Raw genomic sequence first — 18610 nt, 5'->3', positions numbered from 1 at the left:
TCCAGGACGCTCCCGTCAGGCTAAATGGAAACTTATCGCCTGCCCTCAGCCGTCCCTCCCCTCCGCCCCCTCCCCATCCCCGGCGCCCACGCGTCCCCTCCCTGCCTCTGTGGATCGGCCTGTCTTGGCCATTTCATAGAAACGGGATCACACGCTGTGTGGCCTTTCCTGTCCGGCGTCCTCACGGTGCGTCCGTGCCATGGCCCGTATCGCAGACTTGCTCCTTTTCACGTCTGGGTCACGTTCCAGCGTGCGGATGGACCCCACTGCATTTATCAGTTCATCCGTTGATAGATATTTTAGTTGTTTCCTGCAATTTCCTTTAAAAAGTGAACGCAATTATGTTTGTAAGTGGAGTTTATTTAGAAGGAAAATACCAAGTAAATGACATCGATACAGACCATGGCAAAGCCTATGAGGTGGGTCCCGGTGGCTGGCGTGGGCGGTGGCGGAGGGTCCCGGTGGCTGGCGTGGGCGGTGGCGGAGACTCGGACGGTCTCCCAGGCTGGGAGTGCAGACACGGGGACCTCGGCTTGTATCTGCCCTGGCCTGCTGCGTGCGTGAGGCCGGCCAGGTGTCGTCCCCTCTCTGGGCTTCAGTTTACTGACTTGTACAGTGGCTCCTTCCCTTAACCTCCTGGGGTGGGTTCTGGGTCATGCCTTCTCTCTGGGCCATAGTTTCTGAATTTGCAAAGGGGAAGGTTGAATGTGAAGCCGCCAGGGCTCCTCCCCATCTTCTGTGGGAGGGTCCCGGGGCTGCCACCACAAACCACCACAAACCACCACAAACTGTGAGGCTTAAAACAACACAGACAGCCGGGCGCGGTGACTCACGCCTGTAGTCCCAGCACTTTGGGAGACCGAGGCGGATCACAAGGTCAAGAGATCGAGACCAGCGAGGCCAATATGATGACACCCCGTCTCTACTAAAAATACAAAAATTAGCCGGGCGTGGTAGTGGGCGCCTGTAATCCCAGCTACTCAGGAGGCTGAGACAGGAGAATGGTGTGAACCCGGGAGGCGGAAGTTTCAGTGAGTCGAGATCGCACCACCGCACTCCAGCCTGGCGACAGAGCAAGACTCCGTCTCAAACAAACAAACCAACAAAAACCCCAAAAACAAAACACACACACACACAAACATAGACTTGTTCTGTCACAGTTCTGGGGCCCAACGTCCGAGCCAAGGTGTGGGCAGGGCTGGTTTCTGCTGGAGGCTCTGTCCCAGGCCTCTCTCCCGTGTCTGGTGCCTGGGGGCCGGCCTTGGCGTCCTCGGCTGCACACGGCCCCTCCAGTGTCTGCCTGTGTCTTCACACGGCCCCTCCCTTCTGTGTCTCTGTCTCTCAAATCTCCCTCTGTGCTTGTCTTTTTTTTTTTTTATTTTGAGACAGACTCTCCCTCTGTCACCCAGGCTGGAGTGCAGTGGCGTGATCTTGGCTCTCTGCAGCCTCCGCCTCCTGGGTTCAAATGATTCTCCTGCCTCAGCCTCCCAAGTAGCTGGGATTACAGGCATGCAACCACCACGCCCAGCTAATTTTTTTATTTTTATTTTTGTATTTTCAGTAGAGTTGGGGTTTCTCCATGTTGGCCAGGCTAGTCTCCAACTCCTGACCTCCAGTGATCCACTGACCTCGGCCTCCCAAAGTGCTGGGATTACAGGCGTGAGCCACTGCGCCCGGCAAAAATGTGTTTTTTGAGACATGGTTGTGCTCTGTCGCCCAGGCTGGAGTGCCGTGGTGCCATCACAGATCACTGCAGCCTCAACCTCCTGGGCTCAAGCCATCCTCCCACCTCAGCCTCCTGAGTAGCTGGGACCACAGGCACACACTCACCATGCCCAGCTAATTAAAAATTTTTCTTTTGTAGAGATGAGGCCTCATTATATTGCCCAGGCCGGTCTTGAACTCCTGGCTTCGAGAAAGCCTCCCACCTCGGTCTCCTGAAGTGCTGCGATTACAGGCATGAGCTGCTGTGCCAGGCCTAGAAATTTATTTCTCATGGTTCTGGAGGCTGGGAGGGCCACGATCGAGGTGCCGGAAGATTCGGTGTCTGGCGAGGGCCTCTTTACAGAGAGCTGTGTTCTCCTGTGTCCTCACGTGGTGGAGGGCCAGGCTCTGTCTGGGGTCTCTTTTATAAGGGCGCTGATCCCAGTCCTGAGGGTGGAGCCCTCATAGCCCCCTCACCTCCCAAAGGCCCACCTTTAAATACCCTCACAGTGGGGCATAGGTTTCCACAGAGGGATTTTGAGGGGGGCACAGATATTCAGCCCTAGATCGATATTTACAAACTGGGAGAATTTCACAGAAAAGCCCTGAATTTCTGGTCTCTTTTTTAAAAAAAGCACATGGCCGGCAGCACTGGGCGCCCTGGAGCGTGGAACACGCAGTGAGCTGAGGTCCCCACCTCTTCCCGTCGTGCAGGGGGGGCAGTGCAGACCCTGGACCCCAGGGGTGTGGGTTCAGGACCCAGCTCTACGGGCCGTGTGGCCCAGGAGGTCAGTCACCCTCCCACCCGGGCCTGTTTCCCGAGGGGCCATTGCTGCCCATGGCATGTGGATCTGCATGCAGTGGATTAAAGGACGCTGTGCACAGCGTGTCCGCAGCAGAGACTTACACGTGACAAGCGCCCCGAGTTAGCGAGGTGTCGGTATCGTTACCGGATCTGCATGCAGTGGATTAAAGGACGCTGTGCACAGTGTGTCCGCAGCAGAGACTTACACGTGACAAGCGCCCTGAGTTAGCGAGGTGTCGGTATCGTTACCAGATCTGCGTGCAGTGGATTAAAGGACGCTGTGCACAGTGTGTCCGCAGCAGAGACTTACACGTGACAAGCGCCCTGAGTTAGCGAGGTGTCGGTATCGTTACCAGATCTGCGTGCAGTGGATTAAAGGACGCTGTGCACAGCGTGTCTGCAGCAGAGACTTACACGTGACAAGCGCCCTGAGTTAGCGAGGTGTCGGTATCGTTACCAGATCTGCGTGCAGTGGATTAAAGGACGCTGTGCACAGCGTGTCCGCAGCAGAGACTTACACGTGACAAGCGCCCTGAGTTAGCGAGCTGTCGGTATCGTTACCGGATCTGCGTGCAGTGGATTAAAGGACACTGTGCACAGTGTGTCCGCAGCAGAGACTTACACGTGACAAGCGCCCTGAGTTAGTGAGGTGTCGGTATCGTTACCGGATCTGCGTGCAGTGGATTAAAGGACGCTGTGCACAGCGTGTCTGCAGCAGAGACTTACACGTGACAAGCGCCCTGAGTTAGCGAGGTGTCGGTATCGCTACTGCATTGCATCCTACCTCGTGTGTTTACCTGGCTGATCCTGTAGGCTGTAGGCATCTGAGTTTGCAGTCCCTGTTCTCAACCGAATAGGATATTGCATTTCCTCTCGTGAGCTGCCGTGGGCCACAGAGCGTTTGCCCCCCACCTCCCCCGTGCACTAGGCTGGTGTCCCCACAACGGGATCCATGGACCACACAGTTCAGGGTTTCAGCCGCACAACTGGAGTGGGCTACGTGTTAATAAGGGGGCAGGTAAGGGAATGAGAATCCCTCACCCTATGGCCCTGTAGCGCCAGACACTGGCACAGACATCATCCCAGAGGCACATGCTCTGCCTGAGAGAAGACAGCCATTGAGCAGCCAGCATCCCACCAAAACTGCCTCCTCAGTGGGAGAATCCAGTGCTAGGGACAGGGACCATGGCTAATTCCTTTAGGGTCTAACCTGTCTACTACATGCCTAGAGTCCATTCATCTGTTCATCCATCCATCCATCCATTCATCCACCCACCAATCCACCCATCTGTCCACCCATCCAACCATCCGTCCATCCATCCACCCATCCACTCACCCGTCCATCCATCCGTCCATCCACCCATCCATCCATCTGTCCATCCATCCACTCATCTACCCACCCATCCATCCACCTATTCATCCACCCACCCACCCATCCATCCATCCACCCATCCAACTATCTATCTGTCCATCCATTCACCCATCCACTCATCTACCCACCCATCCACCCATGCACTCATCTACCCACCCATCCATCCATCCATCCACCCACCCATCTACCCATCTGTCCACCCATCCAACCACCTATCTGTCCATCCATCCACCCTCCATCCATCCACCCACCCATCCACTCATCCACCCACCCGTCCATCCATCCATCCATCCACCCAACCACGCGTCCATCCATCCACCCATCCACCCACCCATCCGTCCACCCATCCACTCATCTATCCACCCACCCATCCACCCATCCATCCGTCCACCCATCCACCCATCCACCCACCCATCTATCCACCCATCCACTCATCCACCCACCCATCCATCCACCCATCCACTCATCCACCCACCCATCCATCCACCCATCCATCCACCCATCCCTCCATCTATCCACCCATCCACTCATCCACCCACCCGTCCATCCATCCATTCATCCACCCACCCATCCACCCACCCGTCCATCCACCCATCCACCCACCCATCCATCCACCCGTCCATCCACCCATCCCTCCATCCGTCCACCCATCCACTCATCCACCCACCCGTCCATCCATCCATCCATCCACCCACCCGTCCATCCACCCATCCATCCACCCATCCCTCCATCCGTCCACCCATCCACTCATCCACCCACCCGTCCATCCATCCATCCATCCACCCACCCATCCATCCACCCATCCACTCATCCACCCACCTGTCCATCCATCCATCCATCCACCCACCCATCCACCCACCCGTCCATCCACCCATCCACCCACCCATCCATCCACCCGTCCATCCACCCATCCATCCACCCATCCATCCACCCATCCCTCCATCCGTCCACCCATCCACTCATCCACCCACCCGTCCATCCATCCATCCATCCACCCACCCGTCCATCCACCCATGCACTCATTCACCCACCCGTCCATCCATCCATCCATCCACCCACCCATCCACCCACCCGTCCATCCACCCATCCACCCACCCATCCATCCACCCGTCCATCCACCCATCCATCCACCCATCCATCCACCCATCCCTCCATCCGTCCACCCATCCACTCATCCACCCACCCGTCCATCCATCCACTCATCCACCCACCCGTCCATCCATCCATCCATCCACCCACCCGTCCATCCACCCATCCACTCATCCACCCACCCGTCCATCCATCCATCCATCCACCCACCCATCCACCCACCCGTCCATCCACCCATCCACCCACCCATCCATCCACCCGTCCATCCACCCATCCATCCACCCATCCATCCACCCATCCCTCCATCCGTCCACCCATCCACTCATCCACCCACCCGTCCATCCATCCACTCATCCACCCACCCGTCCATCCATCCATCCATCCACCCACCCGTCCATCCACCCATCCACTCATCCACCCACCCGTCCATCCATCCATCCATCCACCCACCCGTCCATCCACCCATCCACTCATCCACCCACCCGTCCATCCATCCATCCATCCACCCACCCATCCACCCACCCGTCCACCCACCCATCCACCCACCCATCCATCCACCCGTCCATCCACCCATCCATCCACCCATCCATCCACCCATCCCTCCACCCATCCACTCATCCACCCACCCGTCCATCCATCCACTCATCCACCCACCCGTCCACCCACCCGTCCACCCACCCATCCACCCACCCATCCACCTGTCCATCCACCCACCCATCCACCCATCCACCCACCCATCCACCCACCCACCCATCCACCCACCCGTCCACCCATCCATCCACCCACCCATCCACCCACCCGTCCACCCACCCATCCACCCACCCGTCCATCCACCCGTCCATCCACCCATCCATCCACCCATCCCTCCATCCGTCCACCCATCCACTCATCCACCCACCCGTCCATCCATCCATCCATCCACCCACCCGTCCACCCACCCGTCCACCCACCCATCCACCCACCCATCCACCTGTCCATCCACCCACCCATCCACCCATCCACCCACCCACCCATCCACCCACCCATCCACCCATCCACCCACTCATCCACCCACCCGTCCACCCACCCATCCACCCATCCACCCACCCGTCCACCCATCCATCCACCCGTCCACCCATCCACCCACCCATCCACCCATCCACCCACTCATCCACCCACCCGTCCACCCATCCATCCACCCGTCCACCCATCCATCCACTCATCCATCCACCCGTCCATCCACCCGTCCACCCACCCGTCCACCCACCCATTCATCTATTCATTGTCCATCTGCCTGTCCATCCATCTACCCATCTATCCATCATCCACTCACCCATCATCCATCCGTTCACCCACTCACCCACCCATCTATTCATCTTTCATCCATTCTTTCATTCATCCATCCACCTGCCATCTTTCTGTCAGTCCAACCACCCATCATGCATCCATTCAACAGGAGGTGAGGCTGCTTAGTCCATGCCCTGCTTAAGTGCTCCCTGGCTCCCCAGCTGGCCCAGGATGAGCCCCTGCCCCTCATCACAGCCCAGGTCCTGTGGCCTCTGCTTCCTGCCTGCATTCTCGCATCTGTCTCTGCTCCTTGCTCTCCCTGCTTCAGGTACATGGAGCCGTGGAGAGGGGCAGAGCCTGGGCCGGCCCACACAGTGACCTGTACACACCTCAGAAGCCCTCAGGCTGATGTATCTGTGGGGTAAAGTCGTAAAAATGGAGTTGCAGGGTCAAAGTGTTTACGTGTTGATCATTTAAAGAAACGCAGGTGAACTTCACATAACGTTATTCATCATTTTGCATGTTGCATTTTTCACCGTTCAGTAGCATTTCGTACATTCATAATATTGTGCCACCACCCCTTCTGTCTAATTCCAGAATTTCTCATGACCCCAGTAGGAAACCTGTTCGTGTCAGCCTTCATTCCCCGGCCCCTGGCACCCACACATCCTCTTGCTGCCTCTGTAGGATATTTCATAGAAATGACGTGGGCTGTGCCCCTTACCCTCCCTCCAGCAAGGGCCAAGGTTGGAAGGATGCTATGGCCTTCGCCTCTTGGCCCTGTTCCCCCACCCTTTACGGCACTGAAGCAGGTCAGGGACTCGGTGGGACGCCTCTGCCACTCTCGTCCTTCAGTATCATCAGTCATTGAGACGGTGAATTCCCTTTTCATGGAAACAGCTGTCTGAGCCAGAAGCCCGCTAACTTCCTGTGGAGGGCGAGGCCAGCAGTGTGTGCATCTGTGGCTGCCCTGGACGTCTGCCCCACTGTTTGCCAGACCCTGAACTGGGAGCTGGAGATAGGGAAGTGCTCAGGATCGCACCATCCCCACGCTCCTCGGCTTCGGTGCTGGCGGAACAGAAAGAGACCGACGAGGGCAAGACGGTTAAATGAACAAGCACCATAGAGCGTCTGGGGGAACCACCAGGCTCCCGAGAAACAGCAACAGAGAAAAACATGCCTGGAGTCAGAGGGGGCGGCTCGCGGGACAGTGTCGAGGCTGGGCCTTGAGGTGGGGGAGGCACGAAGGCCCCAGAGCCACCAGGGACAGAGGAAAGGGCTCGACCCCCCAGGGGTGGTGGAGGCGGCGAAGGGCTGCCGGGAAAACGGACGTGGCTCCGCTGGGGGGGTTCCGATGGCAACCGACACCTGTTCTCTCCCCTCAGTACATGGGCTGCATCGAGGTTCTCCGCTCCATGCGCTCCCTGGACTTTAACAGGCGCACGCAGGTGACCAGGTGAGCCTCCAACCCTGCCCTGGCCGCGTAGGGCCGAGTGACGCGCTGGAGGGCGGCAGCGCTGGAGGGCGGCAGCGACGGGCTCTCCGACAGCCGCGCTGGGGTCCCAGGACGCAGCCTCGGTGCCCCCCACCTCCCTCCCACTTCACGCCACGTCTCCGCCCTGTCCCCACGCCAGGTGTCGGTCACCGTGCCCTGCAGACCTCGATCCTCTAAGATGGAAAGAACACGCCAGTCGCTCACAGGGTGCTGGGCAGGTCCCTGCACGGCGTGGGGTGCAGGGCCTGGCGGGTTCCCTCTGGGACCGGCGCCCAGTGGCGTCTCCGTGTCCCTGCTCTGTTTTCCACACGGTGACCTCAGGATGCTATGCGGTGTCTGGAAAAGAATCACAGGGGCTGAGGATATGGCCAGGGCTTAAGCAGGGAAGAGAGCGACACCCTTTTTTTCTGTGAAAGCTGGTTGATTCCATTCGTACAGACTTAAAAAAACCATGTGAGATAGTTGACACGTGTGTATGTGAGACATAATGTACAATTCGAGGCTTTAGGCTCCTCACAGAGTCGCACGAGCACCACCACCGTCTAGCTCTGATCATTCTCATTACCCCACCAAACACCCCGTCGCCATCACAGCCACTCCCCGTCCCCTCCCCGTCCCCATCACAGCCGCTCCCCGTCCCCTCCCCAGCCCTGGCACCCATGCATCCCCTCCCCATCTCTGTGGATTGGCCTGTCCTGGACATTTCATAGCAATGGGATCACACGCCGCGTGGGCTTCTGTGTATGGCGTCTCTCACTGAGCATGGCGTTCCCGAGGTGTGTCCGCGCTCTGGTCTGGGTCAGAGCCTTGCTCCTTTTTTTTTTTTTTTTGAGATGGAGTCTCACTCTGTCACCCAGGCTAGAGTGCAGTGACACCATGTCGGCTCACTGCAACCTCTGTCTCCTGGGTTCAAGCATTTCTCTTGCCTCAGCCTCCCCAGTAGCTGGGACTACAGGCACCTCCCACCACACCCAGCTAGTTTTTATGTTTTTGGTAGAGACGGGGTTTCTCCATGTTGGTCAGACCGGTCTCGAACCCCTGACCTCAGGTGATCCGCCCGCCTCAGCCTCCCAAAGTGTTGGGATGACAGGTGGGGGCCGCCGCGCCTGCATGCATTTGTTTGTGTCAGGCCCACAGTGCTGGGATGACAGGCAGGAGCCGCTGCATCTGGCCAATTTTTAACCTTTTGAGGAGCCCCCAGGCTGTTTTCCACAGCGGCCGTGCTGTGAAAATTCCCACACGCCCTGGGTGGGGGATCTGGTTTCTCCACGTGATGCCGACATTTCCGACGCCCCTTCAGGACCCTGTAGACTTCTAACCTCTCCTGGGGACCAGTGGTCTGAGGCACTCTTGTTTGGGGTCAGCTCCTGCCACCACTCAGGGGCCCTCCAGAGCCGAGGTCTCTCCTCCAGCGCTGCAGACAGGATCTCGACACGGGACCCGGCGTCAGGCTCGGGGCCTCCTGCTCGCTGGTCCAACCCCCACATCTGACGCCGAGCCTTCCTTGTGGGCCGAGGCCAGGGACACACTGGTCCCTGGGAAAGAGGGTGGTAGAGGGGCCAGAGCTGGGGGCCGGGCCTCTGCCGGATGCAAGGACGCACGTGGAGTGGGCTGGTGCCCAAGCTGCACCTGTCCTGCGGGGCACTCCTCCCCCAGGTTCCCCAGCCCCCTCGCTGCCCACTTTAGGCCCCCTGACCCTCTCCCACCCCTCCCTCTCTGCCTTCCTCTCCCCCCTCTCTCGCCCTTCTCTGAGCTCCTGCCCCCTCCCCAGACCCCCGCCCTCTCTGACCCCTTCCTCCCCAGCTCCCTCCATGGCCGCCCCTACCACACTCTCTAAGCCCCCTCCTCCCAACCCCAGGGAAGCCATCAACCGGCTCCATGAGGCCGTGCCTGGCGTCCGGGGATCCTGGAAGAAAAAGGTGAGTGAGGCTTGTGGTCTCTCGTGGGGCTGGTGGGGCAGTCGGGGGCTGTGGGGACGCTGCGGCCATCCTGGGAGCCCCTCGACGGCCCCCACCCACAGCCGCCCTCGCTGTGCTCCGCCCCCAACTCAGGCCCCCAACAAGGCCCTGGCGTCCGTCCTGGGCAAGAGCAACCTTCGCTTTGCCGGCATGAGCATCTCCATCCACATCTCCATTGATGGCCTCAGCCTCTCCGTGCCTGCCACGCGCCAGGTGGGTCTGTCCTCTTCGCCTGGCGTCCCCAGACCCCCAGAGGGGCCAGGAGTCCTAGGAGGCAAAGCCAGGCAGGGTGCTGGGGGCGGGCAGCAGGTGGCGTTTATCCGGAAAGACGAGCTGAGGCCCCGCTGAGCAGGAGCTGGGGGTGCAGCCACTGCCCTCACGGGGCTCAGCTCAGGGGCTCCCACCTGGGCGAGCCGTCCTGATACAGGGGTGCTCCTGGCATGGAGTGGGTGGGGGCAGGGACGCTGCAGGGACCACCCCAGAAAGTGGTCCGTCCCAACATCCACAGTGCCTGGGGAGGGGCGGGGATAAACCCTGGCTATCAGTCCTCAGGTGGAAACAAACAACAAAAGTATAATTGCAGACCAGGCTCGGGCTTGGTGGCTCACGCCTGTAACCCCAGCACTGTGAGGCCGGGTTCGGTGGCTCACGCCTGTAACCCCAGCACTTTGGGAGGCTGAGGTGGGCAGATCACTTGAGGTCAGGAGTTCGAGACCAGCCTGGCCAACATGGCTGACTCTACAAAAAATACAAAGATTAGCCGGGCGTGGTGGGGGGCACCTGTAATCCCAGCTACTTGGGAGGCTGAGGCAGGAGAATCGCTTGAACCTGGGAGTGGAGGTTGCAGTGAGCTGAGATTGCACCAGTGCACTCCAGCCTGGGCAACAGAGTGAGACTCTGTCTCAAAAAACCAAAAAACAAAAAAAGATAATTGCAGAAATGAAGGAAATAATAGATTTTAGGAAGCATTGTGAGGCCAGGTGAGGGGTGTCCTGAGCATGTGCTGGGCTCTGGGTGCTAGAAGAGACTTCCTGGAGGGCTCTGGGAGGTGGTGAGGAGGGGAATCTCAGGGAGGTGTGGCTGAAAGAGGAGGCATCTCCCTGTCGGAGAAGTTAGCATGGATCATCGTGAGGAGTTTGGGGTGAGACAGCGTCTCTGGGCTGGTGTGGTGGTAGCAGGTGGCGGTGAGGGGCAGCTGGGGCTCCAGGGAGGAGGCTAGAGAAGGATGGAGCTGGCGGGGGATGACTGAGGGCCATTTCCATCTCTGCCCCCACCCTTCGAGGCATGGACCCCTGACCACTATATGGACAGGGTACTGAGGCTCCAAGCAGACCCTCCTGGCTGGGCCGGGGTTGGCAAGGGGAGAGCCTCGAGGGTCCCTATGGGGGCTGAGAAGTGGATGTTCTGTAGGGAGGACTCAGGACGTGGCTGGTATCGGGGGCTTACTGGGGCCTAGAGGGATTTGAGTGACGGGAAGCAAATGAAGCAGGACCATGCAAATGAGCATGGAAATGAGCATGCAAACAAGCATGCAGACGAGCACACAAACAAGCACGCAGATGAGCACGCAAACAAGCACGCAGATGAGCACGCAAACAAGCATGCAGATGAGCATGCAAACAAGCATGCAGATGAGCTTGCAAACAAGCAAGCAGATGAGCACGCAGATGAGCATGCAAATGAGCATGCAGATGAGCTCGCAAACAAGCATGCAGATCAGTAGGCAAACAAGCATACAAATGAGCATGCAGATAAGCATGCAAATGAGCATGCAGATGAGCATGCAAATGCAGTCACAGGTGCCCTTGCACGTGGACAAGGGAGTCAGGAGTGTGGGGCCGTCCCTCCCGTGGCTGCTTCGGGTGTGGGTGTGTGTGTGTGTGTGCATGTGTGTGGGGCTTGGGGTGTGTGTGTGTGAGCGTCTGGGCAGGTACATGTGTGAAGTGTTACAGTGGGGGAGGTTTGTCCTCTCACACACATTCCCATGTGACCTCCTGCGGACCCCACACATCCCTTAGGGCCCTAGTCCCATCCTTGCTGGGGACTCCACATCCCAGCCTCGGTCATCCAGGCTGACCCAGGACCCGGCTGCAGTGGGTGCCTGTCCAGGAGACGTCTCCATCCCCACATCCCTGCCCCTGCCCCACTCTTCGCTGTGGTCCTGGTCCATCTGCCGGGCCCCCTGCCCTCGAAGCGGGGTCCCCATGACCGCGTGTGCCTCCTGCCGCCACAGGTCATCGCCAACCACCACATGCCGTCCATCTCCTTCGCGTCAGGCGGAGACACGGTGAGGCCAGGGATGGGGGTGGACCTGCAGCCCTGCCGCCCCCCTCCGGCCACGAGACCCTCTCATCCTTCCCCAGAGCCCGCCTAACGTACCCTGTGCCCACATCCACTGCCCCATCTCTCTGCATTGCTGGGGTGGGCAGCTGGGAATCCCGGTGGGGGGCCCAGGCAGGTCCAGCTGGCCCCTCCCCGCCCCCAGGACATGACGGATTACGTGGCCTACGTCGCCAAGGACCCCATCAACCAGAGAGGTGAGGCCCCCCGGGGAGGCCGGTGGGGGTCCCGTGGCTGGGGGGCACGGCCGTGTGGCTCGGAGGCTGCATGACCAACGTGCCCGCAGCCTGCCACATCCTGGAGTGCTGTGAGGGCCTGGCGCAGAGCATCATCAGCACCGTGGGCCAAGCTTTCGAGCTGCGCTTCAAGCAGTACCTGCACAGCCCATCCAAGGTGGCGCTGCCCCCAGAAAGGTAACCAGAGCTGCCTCCCCCGTGCCCTGGGGACGCCCCCAGTGACCTGCCCAGGTGCAGAGCCTGCTCCACCTCCTGCAGGCCTCAGCCTCCGTCCTGCCCTTGTCCCTCCCTCCCTGTCCCGTGAGAATATGGCTCAGCCAGAGGATCCTGTTTCCTCGGCTGTAACACCCGAGTAAACACGTCCCCGCCTGCCCCCCAGGATTGGGGAGGACTGAGCAAGCTGACTCCCCGGTGTGCCTGAGGCTGTCAGCCCTGCTGCTACAACCAATATCCCTCCTCCAGACGCGCGGCCGGCTCCCGCAAAGGGCAGAAAACGGCCTCCGTCTCACCGCAGAGGATGTGTAAAGGGGGGGACGTGTCTGTGTGCTGGTAACACGTTTTTTATAGACATTGAAGTGCGAATGTCACGTGTTGCAAAATATGATTCTCTAGATGTTTTCTCAAACACTTAACTTTGATAATTTAAAGGTTGAAAGCCCATTCTTAGCTCGTGGGCCGCACAGATCTAGGCGGTGAGCTGGATTTGGCCCTGGGCTGGGGTTTGCCAGCTGGCCTTAGAGAAGGAGCTATTTAAGTCTCTATTCATCATTAGAAAGTCAGCTTCCTCCAATGGTGGGAGGGCAGGTGCAGGTGCATGAGCTCCCAGCCTGCTGGTCACGAGGGAGGCGGCATCACATGCCTGCTCACACTCACCCCTTTGTGCATGGGGACAGCGTGCTTGATGCACGTTGCTCAGCACGCTCCGAAGCTGGGACGGGCTCCTCGCCTGCCTCCGGAGCTGCCTCTGCCTTCCGTAGGCCGCTTCATAATTTATCCCAGCAGCGATTGTGGGCCAGGTGGGGTGCACCCCTCTGGCTCTCGGGGCCGTGCTTGCTGAGGAGCACCTGCAGGATCAATTCCTGCCAGTGCCATCGGGGCCAGAGGGCAGGGGCGCTTTGATCCCAGAGAGTTGCCACCCTGACCGGTGATGTCCTGGTTCTGGGTATAAACTTGGCTCATGCACTCTGCTGCCGGGCGGGGCCGGAGGTGGACAGAAAGGAGTGGAGACTGGGTTTGCCAACGACCTGCCTTTTGTGCCACAGCTCGGAAATGTGTGCAACATTCCATTTTACAGATGAGGAAGTAGTGGGCCTGGTCACTGGCTCTAGAAGCGTTTCCTGGTAGGAACCCTCAGTGACAGGTGGGGGGCTGGGATTCGAACTCTGATATTTCCTGCTCCCCCAGAAACTCAAGCCATAAGGCTTTAGCCCCCTTGGGCCCTGCCTGTGCCATGGCCGTTGTTGTCTGTCCCCCAGGCTGGCGGGGCCGGAGGAGTTGGCCTGGGCGGACGAGGAGGACTCTTTGGAGCACAATTACTACAACAGCATCCCGGGGAAGGAGCCGCCGCTGGGCGGGCTAGTGGACTCCAGGCTGGCCCTGACACAGCCCTGCGCCCTCACGGCCCTCGACCAGGTCAGCCTCTGCCCTCGGGGGGATGGGGACAGGGATGCCCCAGCTGCTGGTTCCCTGGACCTACCTCCAGCTCTTCTTTCTGCTCCTGTTCTCCTCGATCCTAGAGGAGGGTATCTCACTCACACTCACTCACTCACTCACAGACTCAATTATGATCCCACTCACGATCTCACTCACTCAGACTCACGATCTCACTCACTCACAGACTCACTCACTCATGATCTCACTGACTCACGATCTCACTCACGATCTCACTCACTCACGATCTCATTCACTCACTCACAGACTCGCTCAGGATCTCACGATCTCAGTCACGATTTCACTCATGATCTCACAATCTCACTATCTCACAGACTCACGATCTCACTATCTCACTCACGATCTCACTCACTATCTCACAGACTTATGATCTCACTATCTCACTCATGATCTCACTCACGATCTCACTCATGATCGCACAGACTCACGATCTCACTCCCTCACATACTCTCAATCTCACAATCTCACGCACTCACGATCTCACTCACGATCTCACAGACTCACAATCTCACAATCTCATTCACTCACAGACTCACCATCTCAATCACGATCTCATTCACTCACAGACTCACCATCTCACTCACGATCTCACTCATGATCTCAGACTCACGATCTCACTCACAGACTCAAAATCTCACGCTCTCACTCACCTCACGATCTCACTCACCTCACTCATGATCTCATCTCACAATCTCACGATCTCACTCACATCACTCACGATCTCACTATCTCACGATCTCACCATCTCACTCAGACTCACGATCTCACGCTCACACTCACTCACAGACTCATGATCTCACTCACAATCTCACTCACAGACTCACTCACAATCTCATTCACTCACAGACTCACGATCTCCATCACTCACGATCTCATTCATGATCTCACTCATGATCTCACAGACTCACAATCTCACTCACGATCTCACTCACGATCTCACTATCTCACTCACTCATGATCTCACAATATCATTCATTCACGATCTCACTCACAATCTCACAGACTCAAACGATCTCACTCACGATCTCATTCACTCACAATCTCACTCACAGTCTCTCACGATTTCACTCACGATCTAACTCAGGATCTCACTCATTCACACACGATCTCACTCACGATCTCACTCACAGACTAACTCACGATCTCACTCATGATCTCACAATCTCATGATCTCACTCACTGACTCACGATTTCACTCATGATCTCACAATCTCACGATCTCACTCACAGACTCACTAACTCACGATCTCATGATCTCACTCACTGACTCACTCACCATCTCACAGACTCACGATCTCACTCACTCACCTCACTCACTTATGATCTCACTCACTCACCTGACTCACGATCTCACTATCTCACGATCTGACTCACGATCTCACTCACTCATGATCTCATTCACGATCTCACTCACAGACTCACAATCTCACTCACTCACTCATGATCTCACTCAGGATCTCACTCACTCAATCACAGGCTCACAATGGGGCGCCGTGTATCTGCCCGGCCTCCTCTATCTCTCACTCACAGTCTCTCTCACGATGAAGTGCCATCTATCTGCCCGGCCTCCTCTGGACACATTAGACGAGGTGGCATTTCAGACATGACTTCTACTCTCAGACACTGAATAAATACGGCAATGATTTAATCAGGGCCTTGGTAAGTCCACCAGGGAGGCAGTGAGGATGTCCATGGGGACATACACTCTGTAGGGAGGTCCGGAGGCCTTCCCTGAGGAAGTGGCATTTGGGTAGAGCCCTGACTGGTGAATAGGAGCTGCCTGAGAGAGCAGTGCGGGGAAGGTTATCCAGGCAGGGGGAGCAGCCATTGCAAGGTGGCAAGATGTGCTGACCACCTTCCGAGGTGGAGAGAAGGCAGGGAAGGCCACGGCAGAGGTGGGCGGCAGACCCAGGAGGCCTAGTTACAGAGCGAGGGAGCAATGGGAGGGCCAGGGCTGTGCTCCCCACCCCTAAGTCTCCAGCCATCTAGGAGGGCCGGGTGGGGAGACTGGGGGTCCTGAGCCAGGAAGAGGGGCTTGCACACACCGGGGAACCTCTCGCTGCTCTGTTTCCAGGGCCCATCTCCTTCTCTGAGAGATGCCTGCAGCCTGCCATGGGACATGGGGTCCACCGGTACAGGTACGATCGGCTGGGGCTGCAAGGGGTACCCACGAGGATTCTGGGGCTCCCCCTCAGTCTTTCTTCTCTCCGCTTATTTCACATTCACCTACGAGATCGTCTTGCTCCTAACACTCTGCTGAGATTTTCATCATCAGTGTCTGTTTTTCCTGCACACATTAGATTCCTTGCATGTTCGGTATAAGTACTACATTATCCACACGGTATCAGGTTTCCGTGCATGTTGGGTATAGGTACTGCGTCATCCACACGGTATCAGGTTTCCGTGCATGTTGGGTGTAGGTACTGCGTCATCCACACGGTATTAGGTTTCCATGCATGTTGGATATAGGTACTGTGTCATCCGCATGGTATTAGGTTTCCGTGCACGTTGGGGTATAGGTACTGCGTCATCCACACGGTATTAGGTTTCCATGCATGTTGGATATAGGTACTGTGTCATCCGCATGGTATTAGGTTTCCGTGCACGTTGGGGTATAGGTACTGCGTCATCCACACGGTGTTAGGTTTCCGTGCATGTTGGATATAGGTACTGTGTCATCCACACGGTATCAGGTTTCCGTGCATGTTGGGTATAGGTACTGCGTCATCCACACGGTGTCAGGTTTCCGTGCATGTTGGGTATAGGTACTGCGTCATCCACACGGTATCAGGTTTCCGTGCATGTTGGGTATATAGGTACTGTGTCATCCACACGGTATTAGGTTTCCGTGCATGTTGGGTATAGGTACTGCGTCATCCACACGGTATCAGGTTTCCGTGCATGTTGGATATAGGTACTGTGTCATCCGCATGGTATTAGGTTTCCGTGCATGTTGGGATATAGGTATTGGATCCTCCACACGGCATTAGGTATCTGTGCATGTTGAGATATAGGTGCCGTGTTATCCACACAGTATTAGGTTTCTGTGCACGTTGGGGTATAGGTACTGCGTCGTCCACACGGTGTTAGGTTTCCGTGCATGTTGGATATAGGTACTGTGTCATCCACACGGTATGAGGTTTCCGTGCATGTTGGATATAGGTACTGCGTCATCCACACGGTGTTAGGTTTCCGTGCATGTTGGGTGTAGGTACTGCGTCATCCACACGGTGTTAGGTTTCCGTGCATGTTGGGTGTAGGTACTGCGTCATCCACACAGTGTTAGATTTCCGTAGATGTTGGATGTAGGTACTGCGTCATCCACACGGTATCAGGTTTCCGTGCATGTTGGGATATAGGTACTGCGTCATCCACATGGTGTTAGGTTTCCGTACATGTTTGATGTAGATACTGCGTCATCCACACGGTATGAGGTTTCTGTGCACGTTGGGATATAGGTACTGCATCATCCACACAGTATTAGGTTTCTGTGCACGTTGGGTGTAGATACTGTGTCATCCACACGGTATTAGGTTTCTCTGCATGTTGGATATAGGTACTGCATTCGTCCACATGGTTCAAAACATCATGGAGTTTAAAAAGCCGTTCAGTGAGCAATCTCTTTCATACCTGTCTGCATCTGTTTTCTTTGCCTCCCTGATCAGGCAGCCACTGTTAGCTGTCAGTGGCTCCTGAGTTATTTTCCTAGCTTTTGAATGGATATTCAAGCCAGTTCAAACGTGCGTCATAGCCCTTGTTTTTGCAGATACGGCGTGCTACCCATCCGTCTTCCACCTTGCTGTGTCCATGGGGCAAACATCAGGGGTTCTTCCCACACTGTGCATGCCAGACTTCCTCATTGTTACATCATTTATTCCACCCACGCCCTGGTCCTGGACATCTGCGTTGATTCCAGGCCTTTGCCATGACAGACAGCGGTGTGGTGACCTTAAACGGTCCGCCTGTGTGCCAGGACTCAACAAACACGTCCCAGGGAGGGGCACTCGGGCCATTGCAGTAGGAATCAGTAATTGCCCGCTCAACCGACATTCCCACCAGGCACTTCGAGCTTTGGCTTTTTGTTTTTGAGACAACGTCTTGCTTTGTCGCCCAGGTTGGAGGGCAGTGGTGTGATCATGGCTCATGGAAGCCTCCACCTCCCAGGCTCAAGCAGTCCTCACCCCTAACCCTCCAGAGTAGCTGGAACCACGGGCGTGCGTCACTGCACCCAGCAAATTTTTAAATTGTGTGGAGGTGAGGTCTCACTGTTTGCCAGGATGATCTCAAAGCCCTGGGCTCAAGAGATCCTCCCTTCCCTGTGCGGTGTGCAATTTCTCTTCCCTGTGCCGTCCCCTCCCCTGTGCCATGTGGCCTCCCTTTTCCTGTGCCGTGTGCAGTTCCCCCTTCCCTGTGTCGTGTGCAAGTCCCCCCTCCCTGTGCCGTCCCCTTACCCGTGCCGTGCGCAGTTCCCCCTTCCCTGTGCCTCCCCCTTACCTGTGCCGTGTGCAATTCCCCTTTCCCTGTACCGCCCCCTTCCGTGTGCTGGGCGCCGTCCCCTGTCCCCTTACCTGTGCCGTGTGCAATTCCCCCTTCCCTGTGCCGTGAGCAATTCCCTTTCCCCGTGCCGTGCGCAATTCCCCTTCCCTGTGCCGTGTGCAATTCCCCCTTCCCTGT

At 57.3% G+C, this 18610-nt stretch overlaps 1 protein-coding gene across 3 annotated transcripts in view; it reads left to right on the top strand.

Annotated features, from left to right (window-relative positions):
* The window catches only part of SHC2 (SHC adaptor protein 2), a 42685-nt gene that overhangs the window by 13838 nt on the left and 10237 nt on the right, over window positions 1-18610 (top strand). For all 3 annotated transcript variants that reach the window (XR_008674085.2, XM_055370980.1, XM_031006676.2), the window contains exons 2-9: window positions 7622-7692; window positions 9590-9650; window positions 9783-9902; window positions 11923-11976; window positions 12175-12226; window positions 12316-12442; window positions 13741-13897; window positions 16011-16074. Coding sequence is in view for 2 of the 3 variants with exons in the window: in XM_055370980.1 (XP_055226955.1) it covers window positions 7622-7692; window positions 9590-9650; window positions 9783-9902; window positions 11923-11976; window positions 12175-12226; window positions 12316-12442; window positions 13741-13897; window positions 16011-16074 (706 nt within the window). In the remaining variant the exon portion in view is untranslated. The remainder of the gene's footprint in view (window positions 1-7621; window positions 7693-9589; window positions 9651-9782; window positions 9903-11922; window positions 11977-12174; window positions 12227-12315; window positions 12443-13740; window positions 13898-16010; window positions 16075-18610) is intronic.

This window comes from Gorilla gorilla, chromosome 20 (genome assembly GCF_029281585.2).
Source record: "Gorilla gorilla gorilla isolate KB3781 chromosome 20, NHGRI_mGorGor1-v2.1_pri, whole genome shotgun sequence".
NCBI classification, from domain to species: domain Eukaryota; kingdom Metazoa; phylum Chordata; class Mammalia; order Primates; family Hominidae; genus Gorilla; species Gorilla gorilla.
This window is presented reverse-complemented; position numbering and strand designations above follow the sequence as displayed.